Source organism: Trichomycterus rosablanca, chromosome 20 (genome assembly GCF_030014385.1).
Source record: "Trichomycterus rosablanca isolate fTriRos1 chromosome 20, fTriRos1.hap1, whole genome shotgun sequence".
In the NCBI taxonomy this organism is placed as follows: Eukaryota; Metazoa; Chordata; class Actinopteri; order Siluriformes; family Trichomycteridae; genus Trichomycterus; species Trichomycterus rosablanca.
In genome coordinates this window covers 26266743-26284295 of record NC_086007.1, presented here as the reverse complement: position 1 = coordinate 26284295, position 17553 = coordinate 26266743, and the positions used below count along the sequence as shown (strand labels likewise).

General features: G+C 37.4%; 3 protein-coding genes across 3 annotated transcripts; 2 read left to right on the top strand and 1 right to left on the bottom strand.

Moving 5' to 3' along the window:
* The first annotated feature begins 1188 nt into the window (after positions 1-1188).
* anapc15 (anaphase promoting complex subunit 15) lies at positions 1189-3693 on the top strand. The gene is made up of 5 exons (XM_063017197.1): positions 1189-1357; positions 2170-2291; positions 2426-2485; positions 2970-3107; positions 3289-3693. Exons 2-5 carry the CDS (start codon positions 2172-2174, stop codon positions 3334-3336), a joined length of 366 nt encoding a protein of 121 aa, XP_062873267.1. The 5' UTR covers positions 1189-1357; positions 2170-2171; the 3' UTR covers positions 3337-3693.
* A 984-nt stretch (positions 3694-4677) lies between these two features.
* tomt (transmembrane O-methyltransferase) lies at positions 4678-5981 on the bottom strand. Its single transcript, XM_063017188.1, has 3 exons — positions 5720-5981; positions 5081-5277; positions 4678-4998 (listed from the first exon to the last, which is right to left on the bottom strand). The coding sequence occupies exons 1-3, from the start codon at positions 5979-5981 to the stop codon at positions 4678-4680; spliced, it is 780 nt and encodes a 259-aa protein (XP_062873258.1).
* Positions 5982-13823: 7842 nt separating this feature from the next.
* On the top strand, positions 13824-16490 carry kbtbd3 (kelch repeat and BTB (POZ) domain containing 3). The gene is made up of 2 exons (XM_063017173.1): positions 13824-13989; positions 14950-16490. Exons 1-2 carry the CDS (start codon positions 13828-13830, stop codon positions 16402-16404), a joined length of 1617 nt encoding a protein of 538 aa, XP_062873243.1. The 5' UTR covers positions 13824-13827; the 3' UTR covers positions 16405-16490.
* The last annotated feature ends 1063 nt before the right edge of the window (positions 16491-17553 follow it).

Below are 17553 nucleotides of genomic sequence, written 5' to 3'. Positions count from 1 at the left end.
AAGATAAGGCTGAACCTCTGAACCTTTTTATATATATTGTAAAAGCAATATTGCACTAATTGTAATTTTCTATGTTTATTGTCATAAATATTTCCTGTTTGGTTAAATAATACTTATTTGAAGTGGAGACTTGGTATTTTAACTATTGATCATTTTTCCTGGTAATCAATGTATGCTGTTATTCATTAGTCCTCTTTGGTTAGCCCTTAAGAGGGCAGAATTGTATTGGCTCTATATACGGAAAATATATATAAAATATACGGAAAGAAAGAGGACGCGGAGCAATAGATTTTTTACCGTAGTTTTGTTTGTTATACGCCAATTGCGAACATATTGAGTTTTTATTTTGTTTTTATAAGAAACTTGGATTAATGGATAAGCCAATTTAAGAAGAAAGTTAAAATAAATAATGTTTGTGGAAAACTTATGGAACTCTGTGTCGCTGTCATTGGAAATTGGGTTTACAAACACGAGTCATAAACTTCTAGTCCTTCTCAATAGCGATCTGGACGAGAAAAGGTCTTTTATATATATATATATATATATATATATATATATATATATATATATATATATATATATATATATATATATATATAGACAGACAAGATGTGCAGTACACTAGTTCATGTCATTATTTAATTTCATGTCAACTCATCAAGAGGTAAGCGGTCATATTTTTAATTCATTACATGAAAACTGACATTTCTGACTCTTTGGTTTTACTTTTAATCAGTAAAGCTTATAGCTTATAAAAATCAAAAATCCAGGATATCACATGTAAATTATATGAACATATTACATGTAAATTAAAAACAGCTCGAAACACGTGTAATGAATATACAATTTGACAGTTTACATTAAATTATGAACAAAAATATTACTTCATGATATCTAATTGCAAGAAAAGCGGTAGAAAGACAGTTGGGTAGTTTTTTTCCGACTCGGACACAGCACTGTGGTATATTGAAAATACGAGGGGTCTCAGCCAACTTGGACCCGGATGTGACGTTTCATAAGGTCGACACGTCACGACTTAACAAGCGGATAGTGTTTTATGTGTGGATTGAGACACAGCCCTCCTGCTAACCTGCTGGTCTAAATAAATGTAGATTTATTAACAGTTCTGTTTCTCTCTTTGATTAGTTATTTTTATTATTTATTGATTGTATATTAGATGAGAGAATGTTTTATGTAAAGACTAAGCTGATAGAGTTGCAGCGGTTCAGACGAATGTTTGACGGGAACTGCTGTGCGGAGTTCCGTTTCTCGTAGGAGGATTTTCTCACAGCACCGCTGTCGTCAAGTTGGAGAGTTTAAATTTTTGTGCTATTTTTGCAGATTTGTCGTCATTTAGGTGAGAATAATCATAATAGTTCATACATTTGTAATACGTTTTGATTAATAAATAATAGTAATATTATGTAAAGCTGTAGTATAGTTAATAAAGTGTATAATGTGTGTAAGCAAAATATTAGAAATAAACAGCTGTGTTTATTAAGTACCTTGGCCACTTTCAACGATACACATTAAACCTTTTTATTTATATTAATTCATCTTTATATACTTATTTTCTATATTATACTTATACTATCAGATTATCTATTATTATCAATATTGTGCTTGTGTTTAGAAAATGTTCTACATTTTCCTATATCTGCACTGTGGCTCACTTTATAATTCCACTTGACAATTCACTTTAAATTTACTTTATTCACTTTATAATTTATATTTTACAGCTGTTGTAACTTATAATATATACCAGCCTTGTAGTGTTAACCGAAATAAAATTTCCATTTGCATCCTCAGGTCCTGTTTGGTGTTGTGTGTTGTCTGAGTGTTGTTGTAGTTATATATACAGTATATATATAACTACAACAACACTCAGACAACACACAACACCAAACAGGACCTGAGGATGCAAATGTTATTATATATATATATATATATATATGTTGTTGTGAATCTCTGTTGTGTGGACTATTACTTTTGATTTATGTAACTTGCTACTGAGGCCTTAATTTCCTTCGGGATTAATAAAGTATCTATCTTATCTTATCTCATCTATCTATTAATGTTGTATAAGACGTTATGTGTGTTTGTGTTATTATTGTTTATGTGAGGCATCACTGGTTTAATTCCTTGTTTTGTTGTTCCTCTGTGTTACAGGAATGTCCACCTTGTTTCCTTCATTGTTGCCACGGGTTACAGAATCACTGTGGTTTAATCTGGACCGGCCGTGCGTGGATGAAGCAGAACTACATCAACAGGAACAGCAGCACCAGACCTGGGTCAGTTACTGCACACACACGCACACACACGCGCACACACACGCACACACACACACACACACACACACACACACACACACACACACACGCAGTGTAAACTTATTCGGGCTCTGTGTTTTTGTGTGTTTACTTAGTTACAGAACATTGCAGAGAAGGACAGTAACCTGATGCCCATTGGGCGACCCATCTTTGAGGTAATTATTTGTTCAATCATCACTGATTTTATAAAGTGATTATTATTATTTTAAACAAGGTGTTACCATTCATAGAACACAATGAAACAATATCAGCAGACTGAAAAAAAAAAAAAACATTTCACCTGCTATTCGTCTTATACAAGTCCTTCCCTCAACCATCATCTTTACTGCTCACAAATGAAAACATGGCAGACCATCACGCTACATGTTGCTTCTCCCTGAACTGATTTTGGTTTAGTTTTGGGTGAATTAATAGTCAGATAAAAACGTTTTAATCTTTTAATTATTAGCTGCTGAAACACTGGTGAAATAAATTGCATTAATTATTGATATTATATAATTAATGTTTACAACCATCAGGTTGTATGGTCCCTGTCTCCAAAGCATTACATATATTTGAGCATGTGTGTCAGTGAATGGGTGAATATAGTGTTTATGAACAAAATCACCAGTAATCTACATTCAGTGATGAACTTCCTAGACATTTGAGGAGGAGGAGGAAGAGGATGATGAAGATGAAGAAGACAGTGAGGAGGACTCAGAGGAAGATGAGGACATGCAGGACATTGATGACATGAATATTTATAACGAGTTTCCTGATGATGGAGAGATTAATGAGGTTAGAATTAAATAATCCTACACTTCCTGTACAGATCGAAGGCTAGTAAAGCTATTTTGGTGTGTTAATAGTTTCTCTACAGTTCAGTAAAACAAAAATACATGCACAACACATGCTTACCAGAATGTGACAGTAATTTAATGTTCCTGCTTTTTAACACAAGTTGATTGTGTTTGTTCAGGTGGATATGGAGGGAGCGGATCAGGATCAGGACCAGTGGATGATCTAAAACATTCAGATCTCAGTCAGATCGGCACTGAACCCAGAGCTGATCTGATCATCCTGCATCTCGTACATCTCAGATGTTTGAGCTGGTGATCGAGTTTACACTGTATGATGCTGTGGAACCATGCTGAGATCATTCAGGTGCTAGCAACCAACAATTTGTACTGTTCAGGAATAACCCACATATACAAAAACCCACACACACACACACACTTTTCATTGTGTTCATTTTACTTTATACCTGTAAATACAAACAACAATATTTATTTCTGATCATAACCTGCAGTGTGTGAGGAACATTGAGGAACATTTGATGTGATGGAAGTGATTACATAATAAATAAAGTGCTTTTATTCTCTCAGCCTCGACTCGAATTAAATCCTGGATGATTTGAGAACACACATGCATATTAAAGATGTTGTGATGATATGGGAAGATTTTCTGAGAGGGACTGCAACTGTTTTCTGAATTTTTGGCAGGAAGAATTCCAGTTTAGAGTTCTAGTGCTGCTCTACGTCACTGGTATCTCAGGTGTGGTTACCAAACAGGAGAAAAGGCCCAATAATCCAGCCCCTCTCCCTCTAGCACCCAGCCACCAACCATCATCTCTCTCATAATACATCAGTACATTTTTATTTAGGGTTCTTTAAAAAAAATGATGCTTACTTATAATTATAATATTTTAGTATCAGATTATTTAGTTCTGATGATTTATGTAGCAGGATCTAATAAGACCTGTGTAAAGATTTAATAGTGATATTACTGCGTGTTCATATCTATTTCAATGATCATATTTAAAATAACAGGTGACACTGTGGCTTGCCTCACAGCAAGAATGTCCTGGGTTCGATTCCCAGGTGGAGCGTTCTGGGTTCTTTCACTGTGGAGTTTGCATGTTCTCCCCATGTCTGTGTGGGTTTCCTCCCACAGTCCAAAGACGTGCAAGTGAGGTGAACCAGAGATACAAAATTGTCCATGACTGTTTGATATTAAAGACCTGAACTGATGAATCTTGTGTAACCAGTAACCACCTGTCCTGTCATGAATGTAACCAAAGTGTGTAAAATCCTAAATAACATAAAATTTAAAATAATAATAATTATTATCTTTATTATCAAATTCCCTCATGTTGATTTAGACTCCTGGCAACCAGATGATTAGTGTTTGTGATCAAAGTGTGTTCCACGTTCTGGAAGCACAAAAACATCAGTTTGTCTTTATATTGTAGCCAAATAAGATTCTTACATTTTTCTACTAAATTTTCCCTTTACGTTTTGATTTGAACATTTTGATTAGACCTTATTTCATAATTTAATGTCATACAATAATCAAAGCTGCACGTTTTTCACTTCACACCGCGGTAGATGAGTTCGGCCATGCCGTCCCGTATACCCCGGATGTACTCGAGGGCAGCCCGGTGCACACGGTGTTCATAAAGGCCTGAACGGCGTACGTGGCGCAGAAAGCTGGGAGCTCCGGGGAACAACACATTGTCAGCGAGAATCACAGAACCTTCTCCGAGCAACCCGGACCCCTCCAGAGCCTGCAGGTCCGGCAGGTAACAGCGCTTCCAGTGGTCCATAAAGACGAAATCCAGACGCTCAATACCATAATCCTCACGCAGTTTGGGAATGATTTCTTCTGAGGGCTGATTAATCAGTTCCACCTGTAGGAGAGGTTAGAGGTCAGAATCTAAATGATGTTAATTCAAGGTAACCTTTCTTTGTACAGAGATACTAATCCCTCACCGTATCGTCATCAAACCCGGCTAGCCTGATGATCTTCTCAGCCACTCGTGCATTTTTCTCATCCATTTCCACCGAGTAGAGGCGGGCACCGATGGAAAGTGCCCGGGCGATACGCACAGTTGTGTAACCGCAATGAGTTCCCAGTTCCAGTACTGTCAGTGGGCAGTGTTCCTTTAGCAACCGGTCCAGAATCAAACCTAAACATACACATGACATCTTTAAATGAGTTTACTGTTAATTAATTTTATGTAGGCCTTATGGCTGAGCTGTTGGTGCTTCTAGACATGTCTACATTATAAAAACGTGTAATTATAGCAGCTCTATAAGGACATTAAGTTCTTCAGTACCAATCAATCAGTTAGCAATGCATGTTTATGTACATTACTTGACTTTTCTATGCAAGCTAAATCAGTTAGTTAGGGGGGGGGTCCAGATAATTTTGCCATATTGATTAATGTTGATTTTTTACAGGAAGAGCCAAAAATCAGTTTGTTTTGAGGTTTTAAAATACCTTTATTATTGTATGTGTTATTCTGTACTTCTAAACTGGACTGTTGGTTTAGTACTGAAGAATAAAAGAATTTAGCTGTAGAGTGAGCAGCTTGTTTGTGTACATGATAGTAAAGTACCTGATTGTACCTTTCTTAGGTCCAATGTGGCTGATAAACTCTACTCTGTTGCACCAGTGGTCGAATGTCTCTAGAATGCTGTCGGGATCTCCGGGCGTGGCATGTGTTAAAACGTACTCGTACACCCGCTCCTCTCTGCTGATACCCGTCACAAAGTCCCGAACCCAGCGCACCAGCACAGCCCGGTACAGCAACACGAAGTAGTAGCGGTATCGAATGATCAGAGTCAGTAACAAGGGCAGGAACGCCAGGCCGATGGCTGGAAAAACCATGTTCCACTGATCCGATCTGAAAATACATAAAAAACATTCACTTTGTGTTTGGTATTGCATATTTGACACTAAAAGATTTTAGATCACTAAAGATGGAATTATGAATGTTTTTATTCTTATGTTTTAAGCCTCATCATGACTCCTTAATTTAAATGATAAATGGCAAATATGGGATTCGTGGAAGGGTAGCAAGAATAAAACCTCTGCAAACCAAGAGGAACATCAATGCTCAGACACCTAGACACAGATTATCTCCATACCTTTTAAGTTTAATATTCTATTATCTAAGTTTTTGGACAACAAGGGTCTGATTATATCTGGCAATAAAACACAATCCAGCATTTCAGAGTAAAATGAATGACATGCAACTGAGTTAGCAACTGTGAAACATGGTGGTGGTAGTATTATGATGTGGAGCTGTTTTGCTGCACCAAGATCTAATTCTTGATATAATTAAGTTCATACCATGTTGTCACCATGTTAGTAAACATTCTACAGCATTTCATCTTTAAATAAGGTAGCACAGCATGTCAGTTCCTTTTAAGAGTAAGTAGATGTAATCATTAAAAATTAAAAATTAAATAATTGTGGATTAAAATAAATAGTTAGTCTGAAACTGAAAAAAACTAAGAATAATCTCCAAAACTTTATTGATTAGTAAATGAAGTGAAAGTTTTCAAACTCACCTTGATTATGTCCCTCACTTGTGGTCCCTGTAGTGTAGAAATGTACCTGTGAAGGTTCTTCAGCTCCTCTAATGAAGAAATAGTGAATTTATGAAGAAAACAGAGGAACCATAGTAACTCTACCGGACCAAGTACCTTTCTGTATGAGGCTGTGGGGTAAAACTGGTAACATCACAGCCAATCAGCTTACAGATCTGAATTATTAATCGAACAGTTCTTCTCCTCTTACATACTGAGTACAGTGTGAGAACCACACACCTTAATATGCATTAGCTTTAGCTGCATCTGTTATTATTGACTACTACTGGTGACTTCTCTGTGTCCATATAAAAAGGGAAAGATTGGCATCATTTATTAAATAAAGTGTAATAATTTTATCTGATGCAGAAAATGAAATTAAAAACTTCATTCATAACTAAATCCCACAGAGTACAACTTCATTCACAAACTCCATTCTGTTCCAATCTCCAGTTTCAATCTGAACAAAGTCTATTGTTTTAATATCATTTATTAATTCATTAGTAAATGCTTGATCATGGTCAGTGTGGCACTGGATTTGGAGCCTGTCACAGAAACACTGAGCCCAAAACTGAGATGCATGTTATACAGGGTATAAATCACCCAGTGAAAATGTAGAGCAGCCAGCTCACCTACTGCCATGTTTTTGTAGTCAAAAAAGCGTGAGGCAGAGGTGGAGCGTAAAATTGAGACTGGTGCTCCTGATGAAACCTGTCACTGGATCTCAGGTTAAATTATACACTCACACACACACATAGACATTAATACACACTCATACCCTCACACGCATGCACACTAATACACTAACTTAACACTTAAACATTCACACACACACACACACACACCCAACACATAAACATTCATACACATAGAGACACATTACCATGCATACACAGTATTTGTATCAGTATCTTTATTTGTTTTATTTTACTTAAGTTTATTGTTAATTCTAACCTGCATTTCCACTTTAAGTTGTTAAAATGTGAACATTTTACTACAGTCCATAGTAATCCTATCTAAAGAATAAAATATGTTTGCATTACTTATTTAAATAATTTTGCCACCACCACAGTTTATCAGGTGGATGTGATTTGGAATTTTGGGTGATTTAGGGTTGAGGCCACTACATTGTGGCTATATTCTGATACCCCAATTAAATTGCTGTCAGATCCCAAGTGGCAAACAAAGCTTTTAATAAATGCACCTCACTGAGACATGGACAGGAGACCATGAGACACCAGTCCAGTGTGTAACCTCGTTACTGGGATGGGGAGTTTAGCCCCCTGTACTTTTGAAAGGATCTCTCAGGTGCAGCGTATTACCGCTGATGTGACCCACAGTCATCTGCACCTCCACGCTCCTTGCAGTCCATCAGTGGCAAAGCAGATAGACATGGTTCTGTAATCTAAGCCCACTGCTAAACTCGAGGTAGGTGACCCTGTTACAGCAATGTGTAAAGAACATTAAAACGTATATTCAAATTTAATTTTAAATGCAGTGGCAGATCTTTATGTTCCACCTTCCAAAATAAAACTAATCCTTTTCATGACACATCTAATTTATTTATTTTTATTATTATTTAAATATTATTCTAAATCAAGTAGGAGCTGCTGAAATTCAAACTAATAGTTAGATGTAGCTGGTTTAGCTACTGTCTGGCTCAGACTCAGCTCCTAGTCTTTGTTAGTCAGACTAACTACCACTGATTTAAACTGGTTCGTCTGGGAACGTATCAATGATGGACAAGGTCACTCAAGTGAAGGAAAAGTAAAGAAGTTCTTAAATGCAAATAAAATAAATCCTGAGCTCGGTGATTTGCATACATAGTGAGTGATTTGCCTCGATGTTTTGGTTGAAATTTTCTTCTCTGCTGATTTTAATTCCTTTCTTTTTTTGCACAGCACCATGTCAAGTAAAACACTTCAAAACAAAACATGTGCAGAAATTCTGTTTTCAGCACTTCTAAACTGAAACATGAACTTTTACTTTAATGCTTATGAATGTGTTTTGTTGGCTGAATTAATGAAGGACAGCATTGTAACCTACTGTATAAGCAGAAAATGTAAACAGAACATCAAAGTTCTACATTTCTGTTTAAAATCACATTAAATATTATAGTGTGGTCCTTACCAACTAAATACAAACTAATAAACACAGTGCCAACATTTATACATGAACCACACCCAACCAATCCCTCCCTGTGTGAGCTAATGTATACCGTGTGTTGCCTCTTTGCATCTTCCCCTCAGTGTCCTCTTTTTGGTAAAGCAAAATACAGTCATCCTATCTTTAAGAAGTCATGGTAAAAAGTCCTGACCTCCCTTATTGAGATGCTATTGTGGAGTTGTGCTTAAACAAGTGTTCTTAAATGTGAGTGAACTAAAGCAATAACAAAGTTCCTTCAAACGAGTAACTTCTACAAATTAGGGTTACTCCTACTTATTGTTGCTAAATGTGCTTTTACATTACTGAATTATAGAGTACACTTGATTTTCCCACCTGGTTTATGAATGTTGGTTTACCTTTAAAAAATGAGTAAAACTGTGTTATTTATAGAAGTTGGTGAAGACCACATGCTTAATATTGAGGACCTGATAAATACAAATAAAGAATTAAAGACGGGTGCACGTTTTCTCTTGACTGTTGACTTGATGTTTGTAGGTTTCAGTATGTGAGTATTTTACTGAATGTGATTTGTAATTACAAAAACACGCAAACAGAAAATGTAGTTTTCTCTTTTTTCCTTTATTCAAATATAATATTTTGTATTAATTTACAGTAATTAATTCATTACAGTAAAAGACTTTGAGTTTGATTATCTTAAAATGTTTTATATTTACAGTAAATGCTGTGCATAATGTGATATTTTTGTATCTGTGCAATATTCTAAATTAGAAATGGATTGACCAGTTTCAGCCATAGAAAAAATATAATAAAGTCTCTTAAATAAACGTATAATTTACTATATTCTTACTCTAACACAAGTTATCAACTGTAAAGTTCTAAAAAATTTTATAGAAGCGTTAATAATACAGATATACTCAATAACTGTAAAAGGATCCTTAATCTAATTCAAAATGTATTTAAAATTTCTTAACCACTTATCTAATCAGGGTCATGCTGGAGCCTATCCCAGCATTTCAATGGGAAATAGAAATAGAATTCACCTATAGAGCAATTCAGTGTCTCCAATTAACCTGGCTGCATGTTTTGAACTGTGGGAGGAAACCAGAACTTCAGGAGGAAACCCACGCAGACACGGGGAGAACATGCAAACTCCACACAGAAAGGACCCGGACCGCCCCACCTGGGGATCGAACCCAGGACCTTCTTGCTGTGAGGCGACAGCGCTACCCACAAAGCCACCATGCCAGGTCGTTTTTATAGTAAATGTTGTCCTGGGGCCCGGGATGTATTGGGGCACAGTCGTACCTCCTCGGTTCAGTTGTCTTAATTATTTAGATTTTATTTTTATATTATTGTTACACACATCCTTGTGAAAGAATTCCTTTGAGACATAAAACTACAAATTAAATTGTGATGCCTGGTGGTTCTTCCCTATTACTGATGTAATATTCTGTCACTTAGGTTTGCTAATATCTCATCGAGCTAAACTTCAAAAGTACAAATTACAGGTTTTCTCATCTTTACATTACATTACAACCCTGGCCAAGATCAGATCCACCTTCTCCAAAATTGATGCCTTTACTTCCGGATCATTAACATCTTCATTCGAGTCGATTTTGAGCCTAATCATTCGTCTTGTGATCACTACAAACAGAAATGTGCAGACACTTATGATTAAAGTTCTGTTCTGTAATTAAAGTGTAAATATGAAAGTGATCGTGAATTCACCTGAGTAACAGAAGAAAGGTCTCATATCGGAACACAGTGCATCAGCCACCTCACTATCTTCTAAATAAGCACAGGTTTCACCCCACATGGCATTATCAGGTTGCCCAGGCATCCATGTCATGTGAAATGTGTTGGACTTGTCCACCCACTTCCAGCCGTCTCTGAACAGGCCTATCCATGTCCAACCAGAGACCATTTCCAGGATTATTGAATATTCTGATGTGTTTCTTGTGCTGGCCAGATCTGTATGATACTTTATGCAGTAACTCTGAGCATTACGCCATGACTTTTGAACAGAATAGTAAACATATGTGCCGTTTCCTGAACGTTAATATAGGCTACTAAATCAAAATAACACTCACCTACAAAAATACATAAATTAAATTAAACATAATTGTGTTTTAAGTACAAGTAGCTTTAAAAGTATGTTACTAATTACAAGAAAATAAATATAACTTATAATCAATAATCCATTTTAATGCTTTGTGTTATATTAAAATATGGTATTTAATATATTATATAAAAATTTTTATCTCATTTATGCTATATATGTGTATATATGTATATGTATGTATATGCATATGTATACAGGTCCTTCTCAAAAAATTAGCATATTGTGATAAAGTTTATTATTTTCCATAATGTAATGATAAAAATTAAACTTTCATATATTTTAGATTCATTGCACACCAACTGAAATATTTCAGGTCTTTTATTGTTTTAATACTGATGATTTTGGCATACAGCTCATGAAAACCCAAAATTCCTATCTCAAAAAATTAGCATATTTCATCCGACCAATAAAAGAAAAGTGTTTTTAATACAAAAAAAGTCAACCTTCAAATAATTATGTTCAGTTATGCACTCAATACTTGGTCGGGAATCCTTTTGCAGAAATGACTGCTTCAATGCGGCGTGGCATGGAGGCAATCAGCCTGTGGCACTGCTGAGGTGTTATGGAGGCCCAGGATGCTTCGATAGCGGCCTTAAGCTCATCCAGAGTGTTGGGTCTTGTGTCTCTCAACTTTCTCTTCACAATATCCCACAGATTCTCTATGGGGTTCAGGTCAGGAGAGTTGGCAGGCCAATTGAGCACAGTAATACCATGGTCAGTAAACCATTCACCAGTGGTTTTGGCACTGGCAGGTGCCAGGTCGTGCTGAAAAATGAAATCTTCATCTCCATAAAGCTTTTCAGCAGATGGAAGCATGAAGTGCTCCAAAATCTCCTGATAGCTAGCTGCATTGACCCTGCCCTTGATAAAACACAGTGGACCAACACCAGCAGCTGACATGGCACCCCAGACCATCACTGACTGTGGGTACTTGACACTGGACTTCAGGCATTTTGGCATTTCCTTCTCCCCAGTCTTCCTCCAGACTCTGGCACCTTGATTTCCGAATGACATGCAAAATTTGCTTTAATCCGAAAACAGTACTTTGGACCACTGAGCAACAGTCCAGTGCTGCTGTTTCTGGTTCAAAAGTGGCTTGACCTGGGGAATGCGGCACCTGTAGCCCATTTCCTGCACACGCCTGTGCACGGTGGCTCTGGATGTTTCTACTCCAGACTCAGTCCACTGCTTCCGCAGGTCCCCCAAGGTCTGGAATCGGCCCTTCTCCACAATCTTCTTGAGGGTGTCAATGATGGCCTTCTGGACAGCAGTCAGGTCGGCAGTCTTACCCATGATTGCAGTTTTGAGTAATGAACCAGGCTGGGAGTTTTTAAAAGCCTCAGGAATCTTTTGCAGGTGTTTAGAGTTAATTCGTTGATTCAGATGATTAGGTTAATAGCTCGTTTAGAGAACCTTTTCATGATATGCTAATTTTTTGAGATAGGAATTTTGGGTTTTCATGAGCTGTATGCCAAAATCATCAGTATTAAAACAATAAAAGACCTGAAATATTTCAGTTGGTGTGCAATGAATCTAAAATATATGAAAGTTTAATTTTTATCATTACATTATGGAAAATAATGAACTTTATCACAATATGCAAATTTTTTGAGAAGGACCTGTATATCCATTTTTGTAAAGTATTACATTTGAGCTTTTATTTTGAAATAAAAGTCTGTATTATTGTTTAAGGACTCATCGTGCTGAGCGAGCTTATGCTGTCCGAGGTTCTGAAACACAACATCTGTTACGTTTATATTTATTTAACTCTTGTATAGCCAGTAAATTCATTTAATTATAGACATTTATATCCAATCAATATTATATTTACATTAACTTTCAAGCTGTACTCTGAGGAATCCTTAGAATCCTCACAGCTTGAGTGTCTTCCGACCAGCTCCTATTTATTTGGATTTCCCAGTGGTGAAGAGAAGTGGTTTACCTTGGTTTCCTACACACAGCTGAATTTGTGTTGTTGCCATCTTTGTGATCATCTTACTCTGACACCATCATATATCTCATATATCTCTGCTGCCCAGTATAGACGGTAGGTTTAGTCTGGCACCTCTGCCAAGACCCTTTTTTCTGGATTTTTCTCACTTTATATTCCAGTGTAGTCATTTCCAATTCCCAATTGTGAATCCTCTGCCAAGGAGAGCAACACCCCCATCCACGTGTCTAATCTGAAGCCACCTCTTATCACCTGCAAGTGTTGGGTTTCCATACAGAGCAGCTTGACATTTGGAGAGCTACGCTCAGCTCCATGTGACCCCCACCCCATATTTTTTCCATCATATTTTCTTAATGGCATCCACCATCCTCTATTGATAACAGGTAGACTAAATGTGCATGTTTATGAAGTGTATTTAAAACTAAAGTTAAACTTGAATGAATTCAGTATGTTTAACATTACAGAAATAATTGTTGTTATAATCACACAACATAAAATCATGGTATTAAAAACGCTCTTTATGTTTTGTTTTAGTCTGGGTGGAGATGGATGGATGTGATCAGATTGTACCTGAAAGTGGCGCTGTGATGGAGTCGTGTGGTGAATTAGAACAGATGTCTGTGCATTTTGTATCTGATGGTCATGCCAACCAGATCCTTAAAGTTCTGCGCGGGTTCCGTGATCGAGGCCTGTTTTTCGACTTCAACATCCAGGTTCAGGATGAAGTCTTGCCCTGCCATTGCTGTGTCCTTGCTGCCTGCAGTGACTTCTTTAGGTACAAAGTCTTATTTTTACTTACACAGAAGCAGTTTTTAAAACAATACAGGTACCTTCACCTAAAATGAACAACAAGAATTTGCAGCAGTTTAGGAAATTCTAACCTTTTCTGATGAAGCATCTTTCACCAGATTAATTTCTTTATTTTTATGTGTGTACAGGGTGATGTTGGAGGTGAACATGCGAGAACGTGACGATGGATCAGTTACACTGAATGAACTCTCTGTACCTGCTGTTCGCTGCTTCCTTGACTTTGCTTACTCTGGTGAGATGGAGATCACAGAGGAGAATGTCCACATGCTCTTCCAGCTGTCCTCCTTCCTACAGGTGTTACTACAGATAAAGACAATAGGCACTTGTTGAGAATTTTGGGTTTGTTAAGGTTGTTGCAGATTGACTATACACATTTTAAAGACCAAATTTATTCAATGTTAGTCAATGTTATCATACACTGTGAGTCAGGAAAAAAGGGACCTCTGTACATGTGCCCATAACAATATTATCTGCTTAAAGCTTAAAACAGTATGAATTTATTTGCTGAATGTCCAGGGAAAAACTGACAAAAAGGAGCACTAAACAATTGCTGCGTAATATCTGTGAAACTGGTTATAAAGGACAAAAGCAAAGCGGCTGACCAAGAAGCGTGTGTACCTTTGACAGAAAAGCACAAGTTTAAGAACTAGTGCTTAGGCAAGAGGACAAAACTCAAACCCATCGGTCAACATGTCAAATTTCTAAAGAAACTGGGCTTTGTCCAGTAAATTGTCAGTCAGAATTATGTATTGTGACTTGGCACTGCAACAGTGACAGTAAAAAAAAAAAAATATATATATATCTATCGCAGAGGTACAGAGGTACCTTATTTGACTCACAGAGTAGTTTTGATTTTTAAATTACTTGGTATTTTCTATATAAATTTTAGTTTTTACATAACAGCCCTTTTAGTTTTGATATACTGTGTAACTACAGACAAGTGACCGATTAAAGGAAAATGCTGTTGAATTAATGCCTAAAGAAACATTCGGTTTTGGTGGATTGTGCTAAAACTGAAAACAAACTTTTACTAAAATTAGTTTTTTGTTGTGTTTGACTTTTATTTGTCACCTATCTGTGTTTGTGACTTACAGCCACGCTACTGAATTTAAATTTACTGACCAATCAGAATTCAGATTTCAACAGTAATGTGCTGTAACCTTTAAGAAAAAAAGGAAATTAATATAAAGAGAAACTCATCAGCAATTCTCATGTTCAGTGCAGATGTTAATACATTATTTGAATATTTTGTAGGTGGATGTGATCTCTCAAGCTTGCAGTGATTTCCTGATCCAAACTCTGAACCTGTCCAACTGTATCCAGCTGCTGAATGTTGCTGAGGGATACGGCTCGACGAGTCTCATGCACCAGGCCACCCAGTTTGTCGTGGCTAATTTCCATGCTCTCAGCTCCATTCCAGACTTCCTGGAGATGCCCAGAAGAACCCTGCAGCACTGTCTGGAATCGGATTCCCTTAATGTACCCGATGAAGAAAGTGTCCTGCGAGCTCTGCTTTGCTGGACTCAACATGACCAGCAGACTCGGAGAGGTTCACTTCCTGAGCTGCTCTCACTTATCCGCCTACACCATCTTCCCCCTGCCACGCTGGAGGAAATAAGCCAGTCTGAGATGCTTCTGTTAGACAGTGCTGACTGTACCAAAATATTAAAGGAAGCACTGGCACAGGCAAAAGAATTTAGTGGGTTTTTCTCAGACGCCCGTCCGTCTACGACTTCCAGTTACATCTTTGTGCACAAGACAGAGGGAAATGGTGAGGTACACCACACATTCGGCTATGATGTAGAAGCTAATTACTGGCACTGGCTTCCTGTGTCTGATCTCATTGATCTCCCTGGTTCCTCTATTACCAGTTTCGGTGAGAAGATTTTTGTTATTGGAGGATGTCGGGGTAGATGTGACAGATCTTTGCGACTTCACTTTGCAGAGTCTGAACATGATGCAACAGATGAAGCATGGTGCTTCTGTCCCATAACTGGAAACATCATGCCAATCCCGCCAATGCATCACCCTCGCACCATGCACACTTCTGTTACTGCTCTGCATCGCATCTACGTAATTGGTGGCAAAACTAAAGGGAAAAAAACACCAGCTCTTCTAGATGTGGAATACTATGACCCTCTGAAGCGCACATGGACACTGGTGAGTCCACTGCCATGTCGGATCTACTTTCCCGAGGCTGCAGTCTGTGGTTCTATCATTTACACACTCGGCTCCGAGCTAGAGACGTCTGATGCTTTCAACCCATCACTGAACTGCTTCTTCCGCTTCAATGCCAAAACTAATCAGTGGTGCCAATTGGTGGCCGAGTTTGGTCAGCTTTTCCATGCAAGGCTGGTAAAAGCTGTGGGCGTTTATGAGATGCTCTACCTTTGTGACCTGTCAACATATAAACTGTACAGTTTCTGTGCCGATAGCACCGCATGGAAGAGCGAGGGATCGTTTGAATGTGCAGGATTTAATGCTGGTGCTGTTGGCATCAGGAATCTAATTTACATCCTGGGAGGAGATTATTCACCTGACGAGATAACGGACGAGGTGCAGGTGTATCACAGTGGGCGGAGAGAGTGGAAGGATGTGGCGCCCATGCCGTGCCCACTCACCGAGTTACACTGTCAGGTGATCAGTTTTAATCGTTGTAGAGATCCATGGAGATCTGAAGCTACTGGGGTGTCAAAAACACACAAATAATCAGGATCTGTATAAATAATACGGATGTATACAAATGTTCAAGGTGTATATAAATAATCCACAATCAAGATCTGTATAATAATGAAGAGCTGTATTGAATTATCCATATATTAATGATAACAATTTATAAAAAGTAGAAATAATCCAGTGGTCCACTAATCAGCAAAAATCTGTAAAAATTGCTGATAGTGAAGAGGATAAAAGGAATTTTAAATAAGGAGCACTAACAATTCATTTTGCTATGCCATGCTGTACCCTTTGGATGGAGGTTAATAGCCAACAGGACTCAAAGCACAGCTCTAAATTATGCAACACATATTTAACAAAGACGCAGCCAGCTGGCTAGCACAGTCAATGGATCTCAACACTGCTGAGCTGTTGTGGAAGCAGGTTGACCGTACGGTACAAAGAGCTTTGTGTAAAGAGCTTCAGGATGCATGCTGTGAAATGTCTGCAGATGATCTCAACAAACTGACATGTAAAAGTTCTACCATTCTGTACCTAATACAAATGAAGGATTCTTTGATGAAAGCTAAGTTTAAAGGACTTTATATTTTCAAGCATAAAACATTCTAATTTATTTAGTCAAAGTGTTCAGCATATTTTTATTCATTTGCAATTTATTTCAGAAATAAAAGTATCTAAAATTATTGCAGTTTAATGTTTTGGCTGACCAACATGGTTGTATTTTGTAAATACAAACACATATTGATGCCTCCAACAAACTTAAAAAAGTTGGGATAGGGAAAAATAAGATATATGTATATATAGATAGACAGACATAGATAGATATAAATATTTGTAGATGCTGTTCTTTAACAGTTAGTAAAGTTACATTTAACTGTAAAAACAAATTTAATAGACAAAATGTTTTTCCACAACATCAGGTTTATTGTTACCCTTCTGTTTTGCCTAAAATCAAGATTGTTTAACAAATGAAAAATGAAGATTATTTAACATGAAATTAAATACAATTGATTTTCATGCATGATGATGGTGGATGGAGTGGATGAAGTGAGGAGTAAGTTGAAGGGTAAAGAGGAGGTCGGTGGAGGAGGAACGCTCGCTATCCGCCACCCTTTTTTTCTACCAGGTCGAATTTACGAGGTAAACAGCAGCCGCACAGCGAGCTTCAGATTCCACACTAAT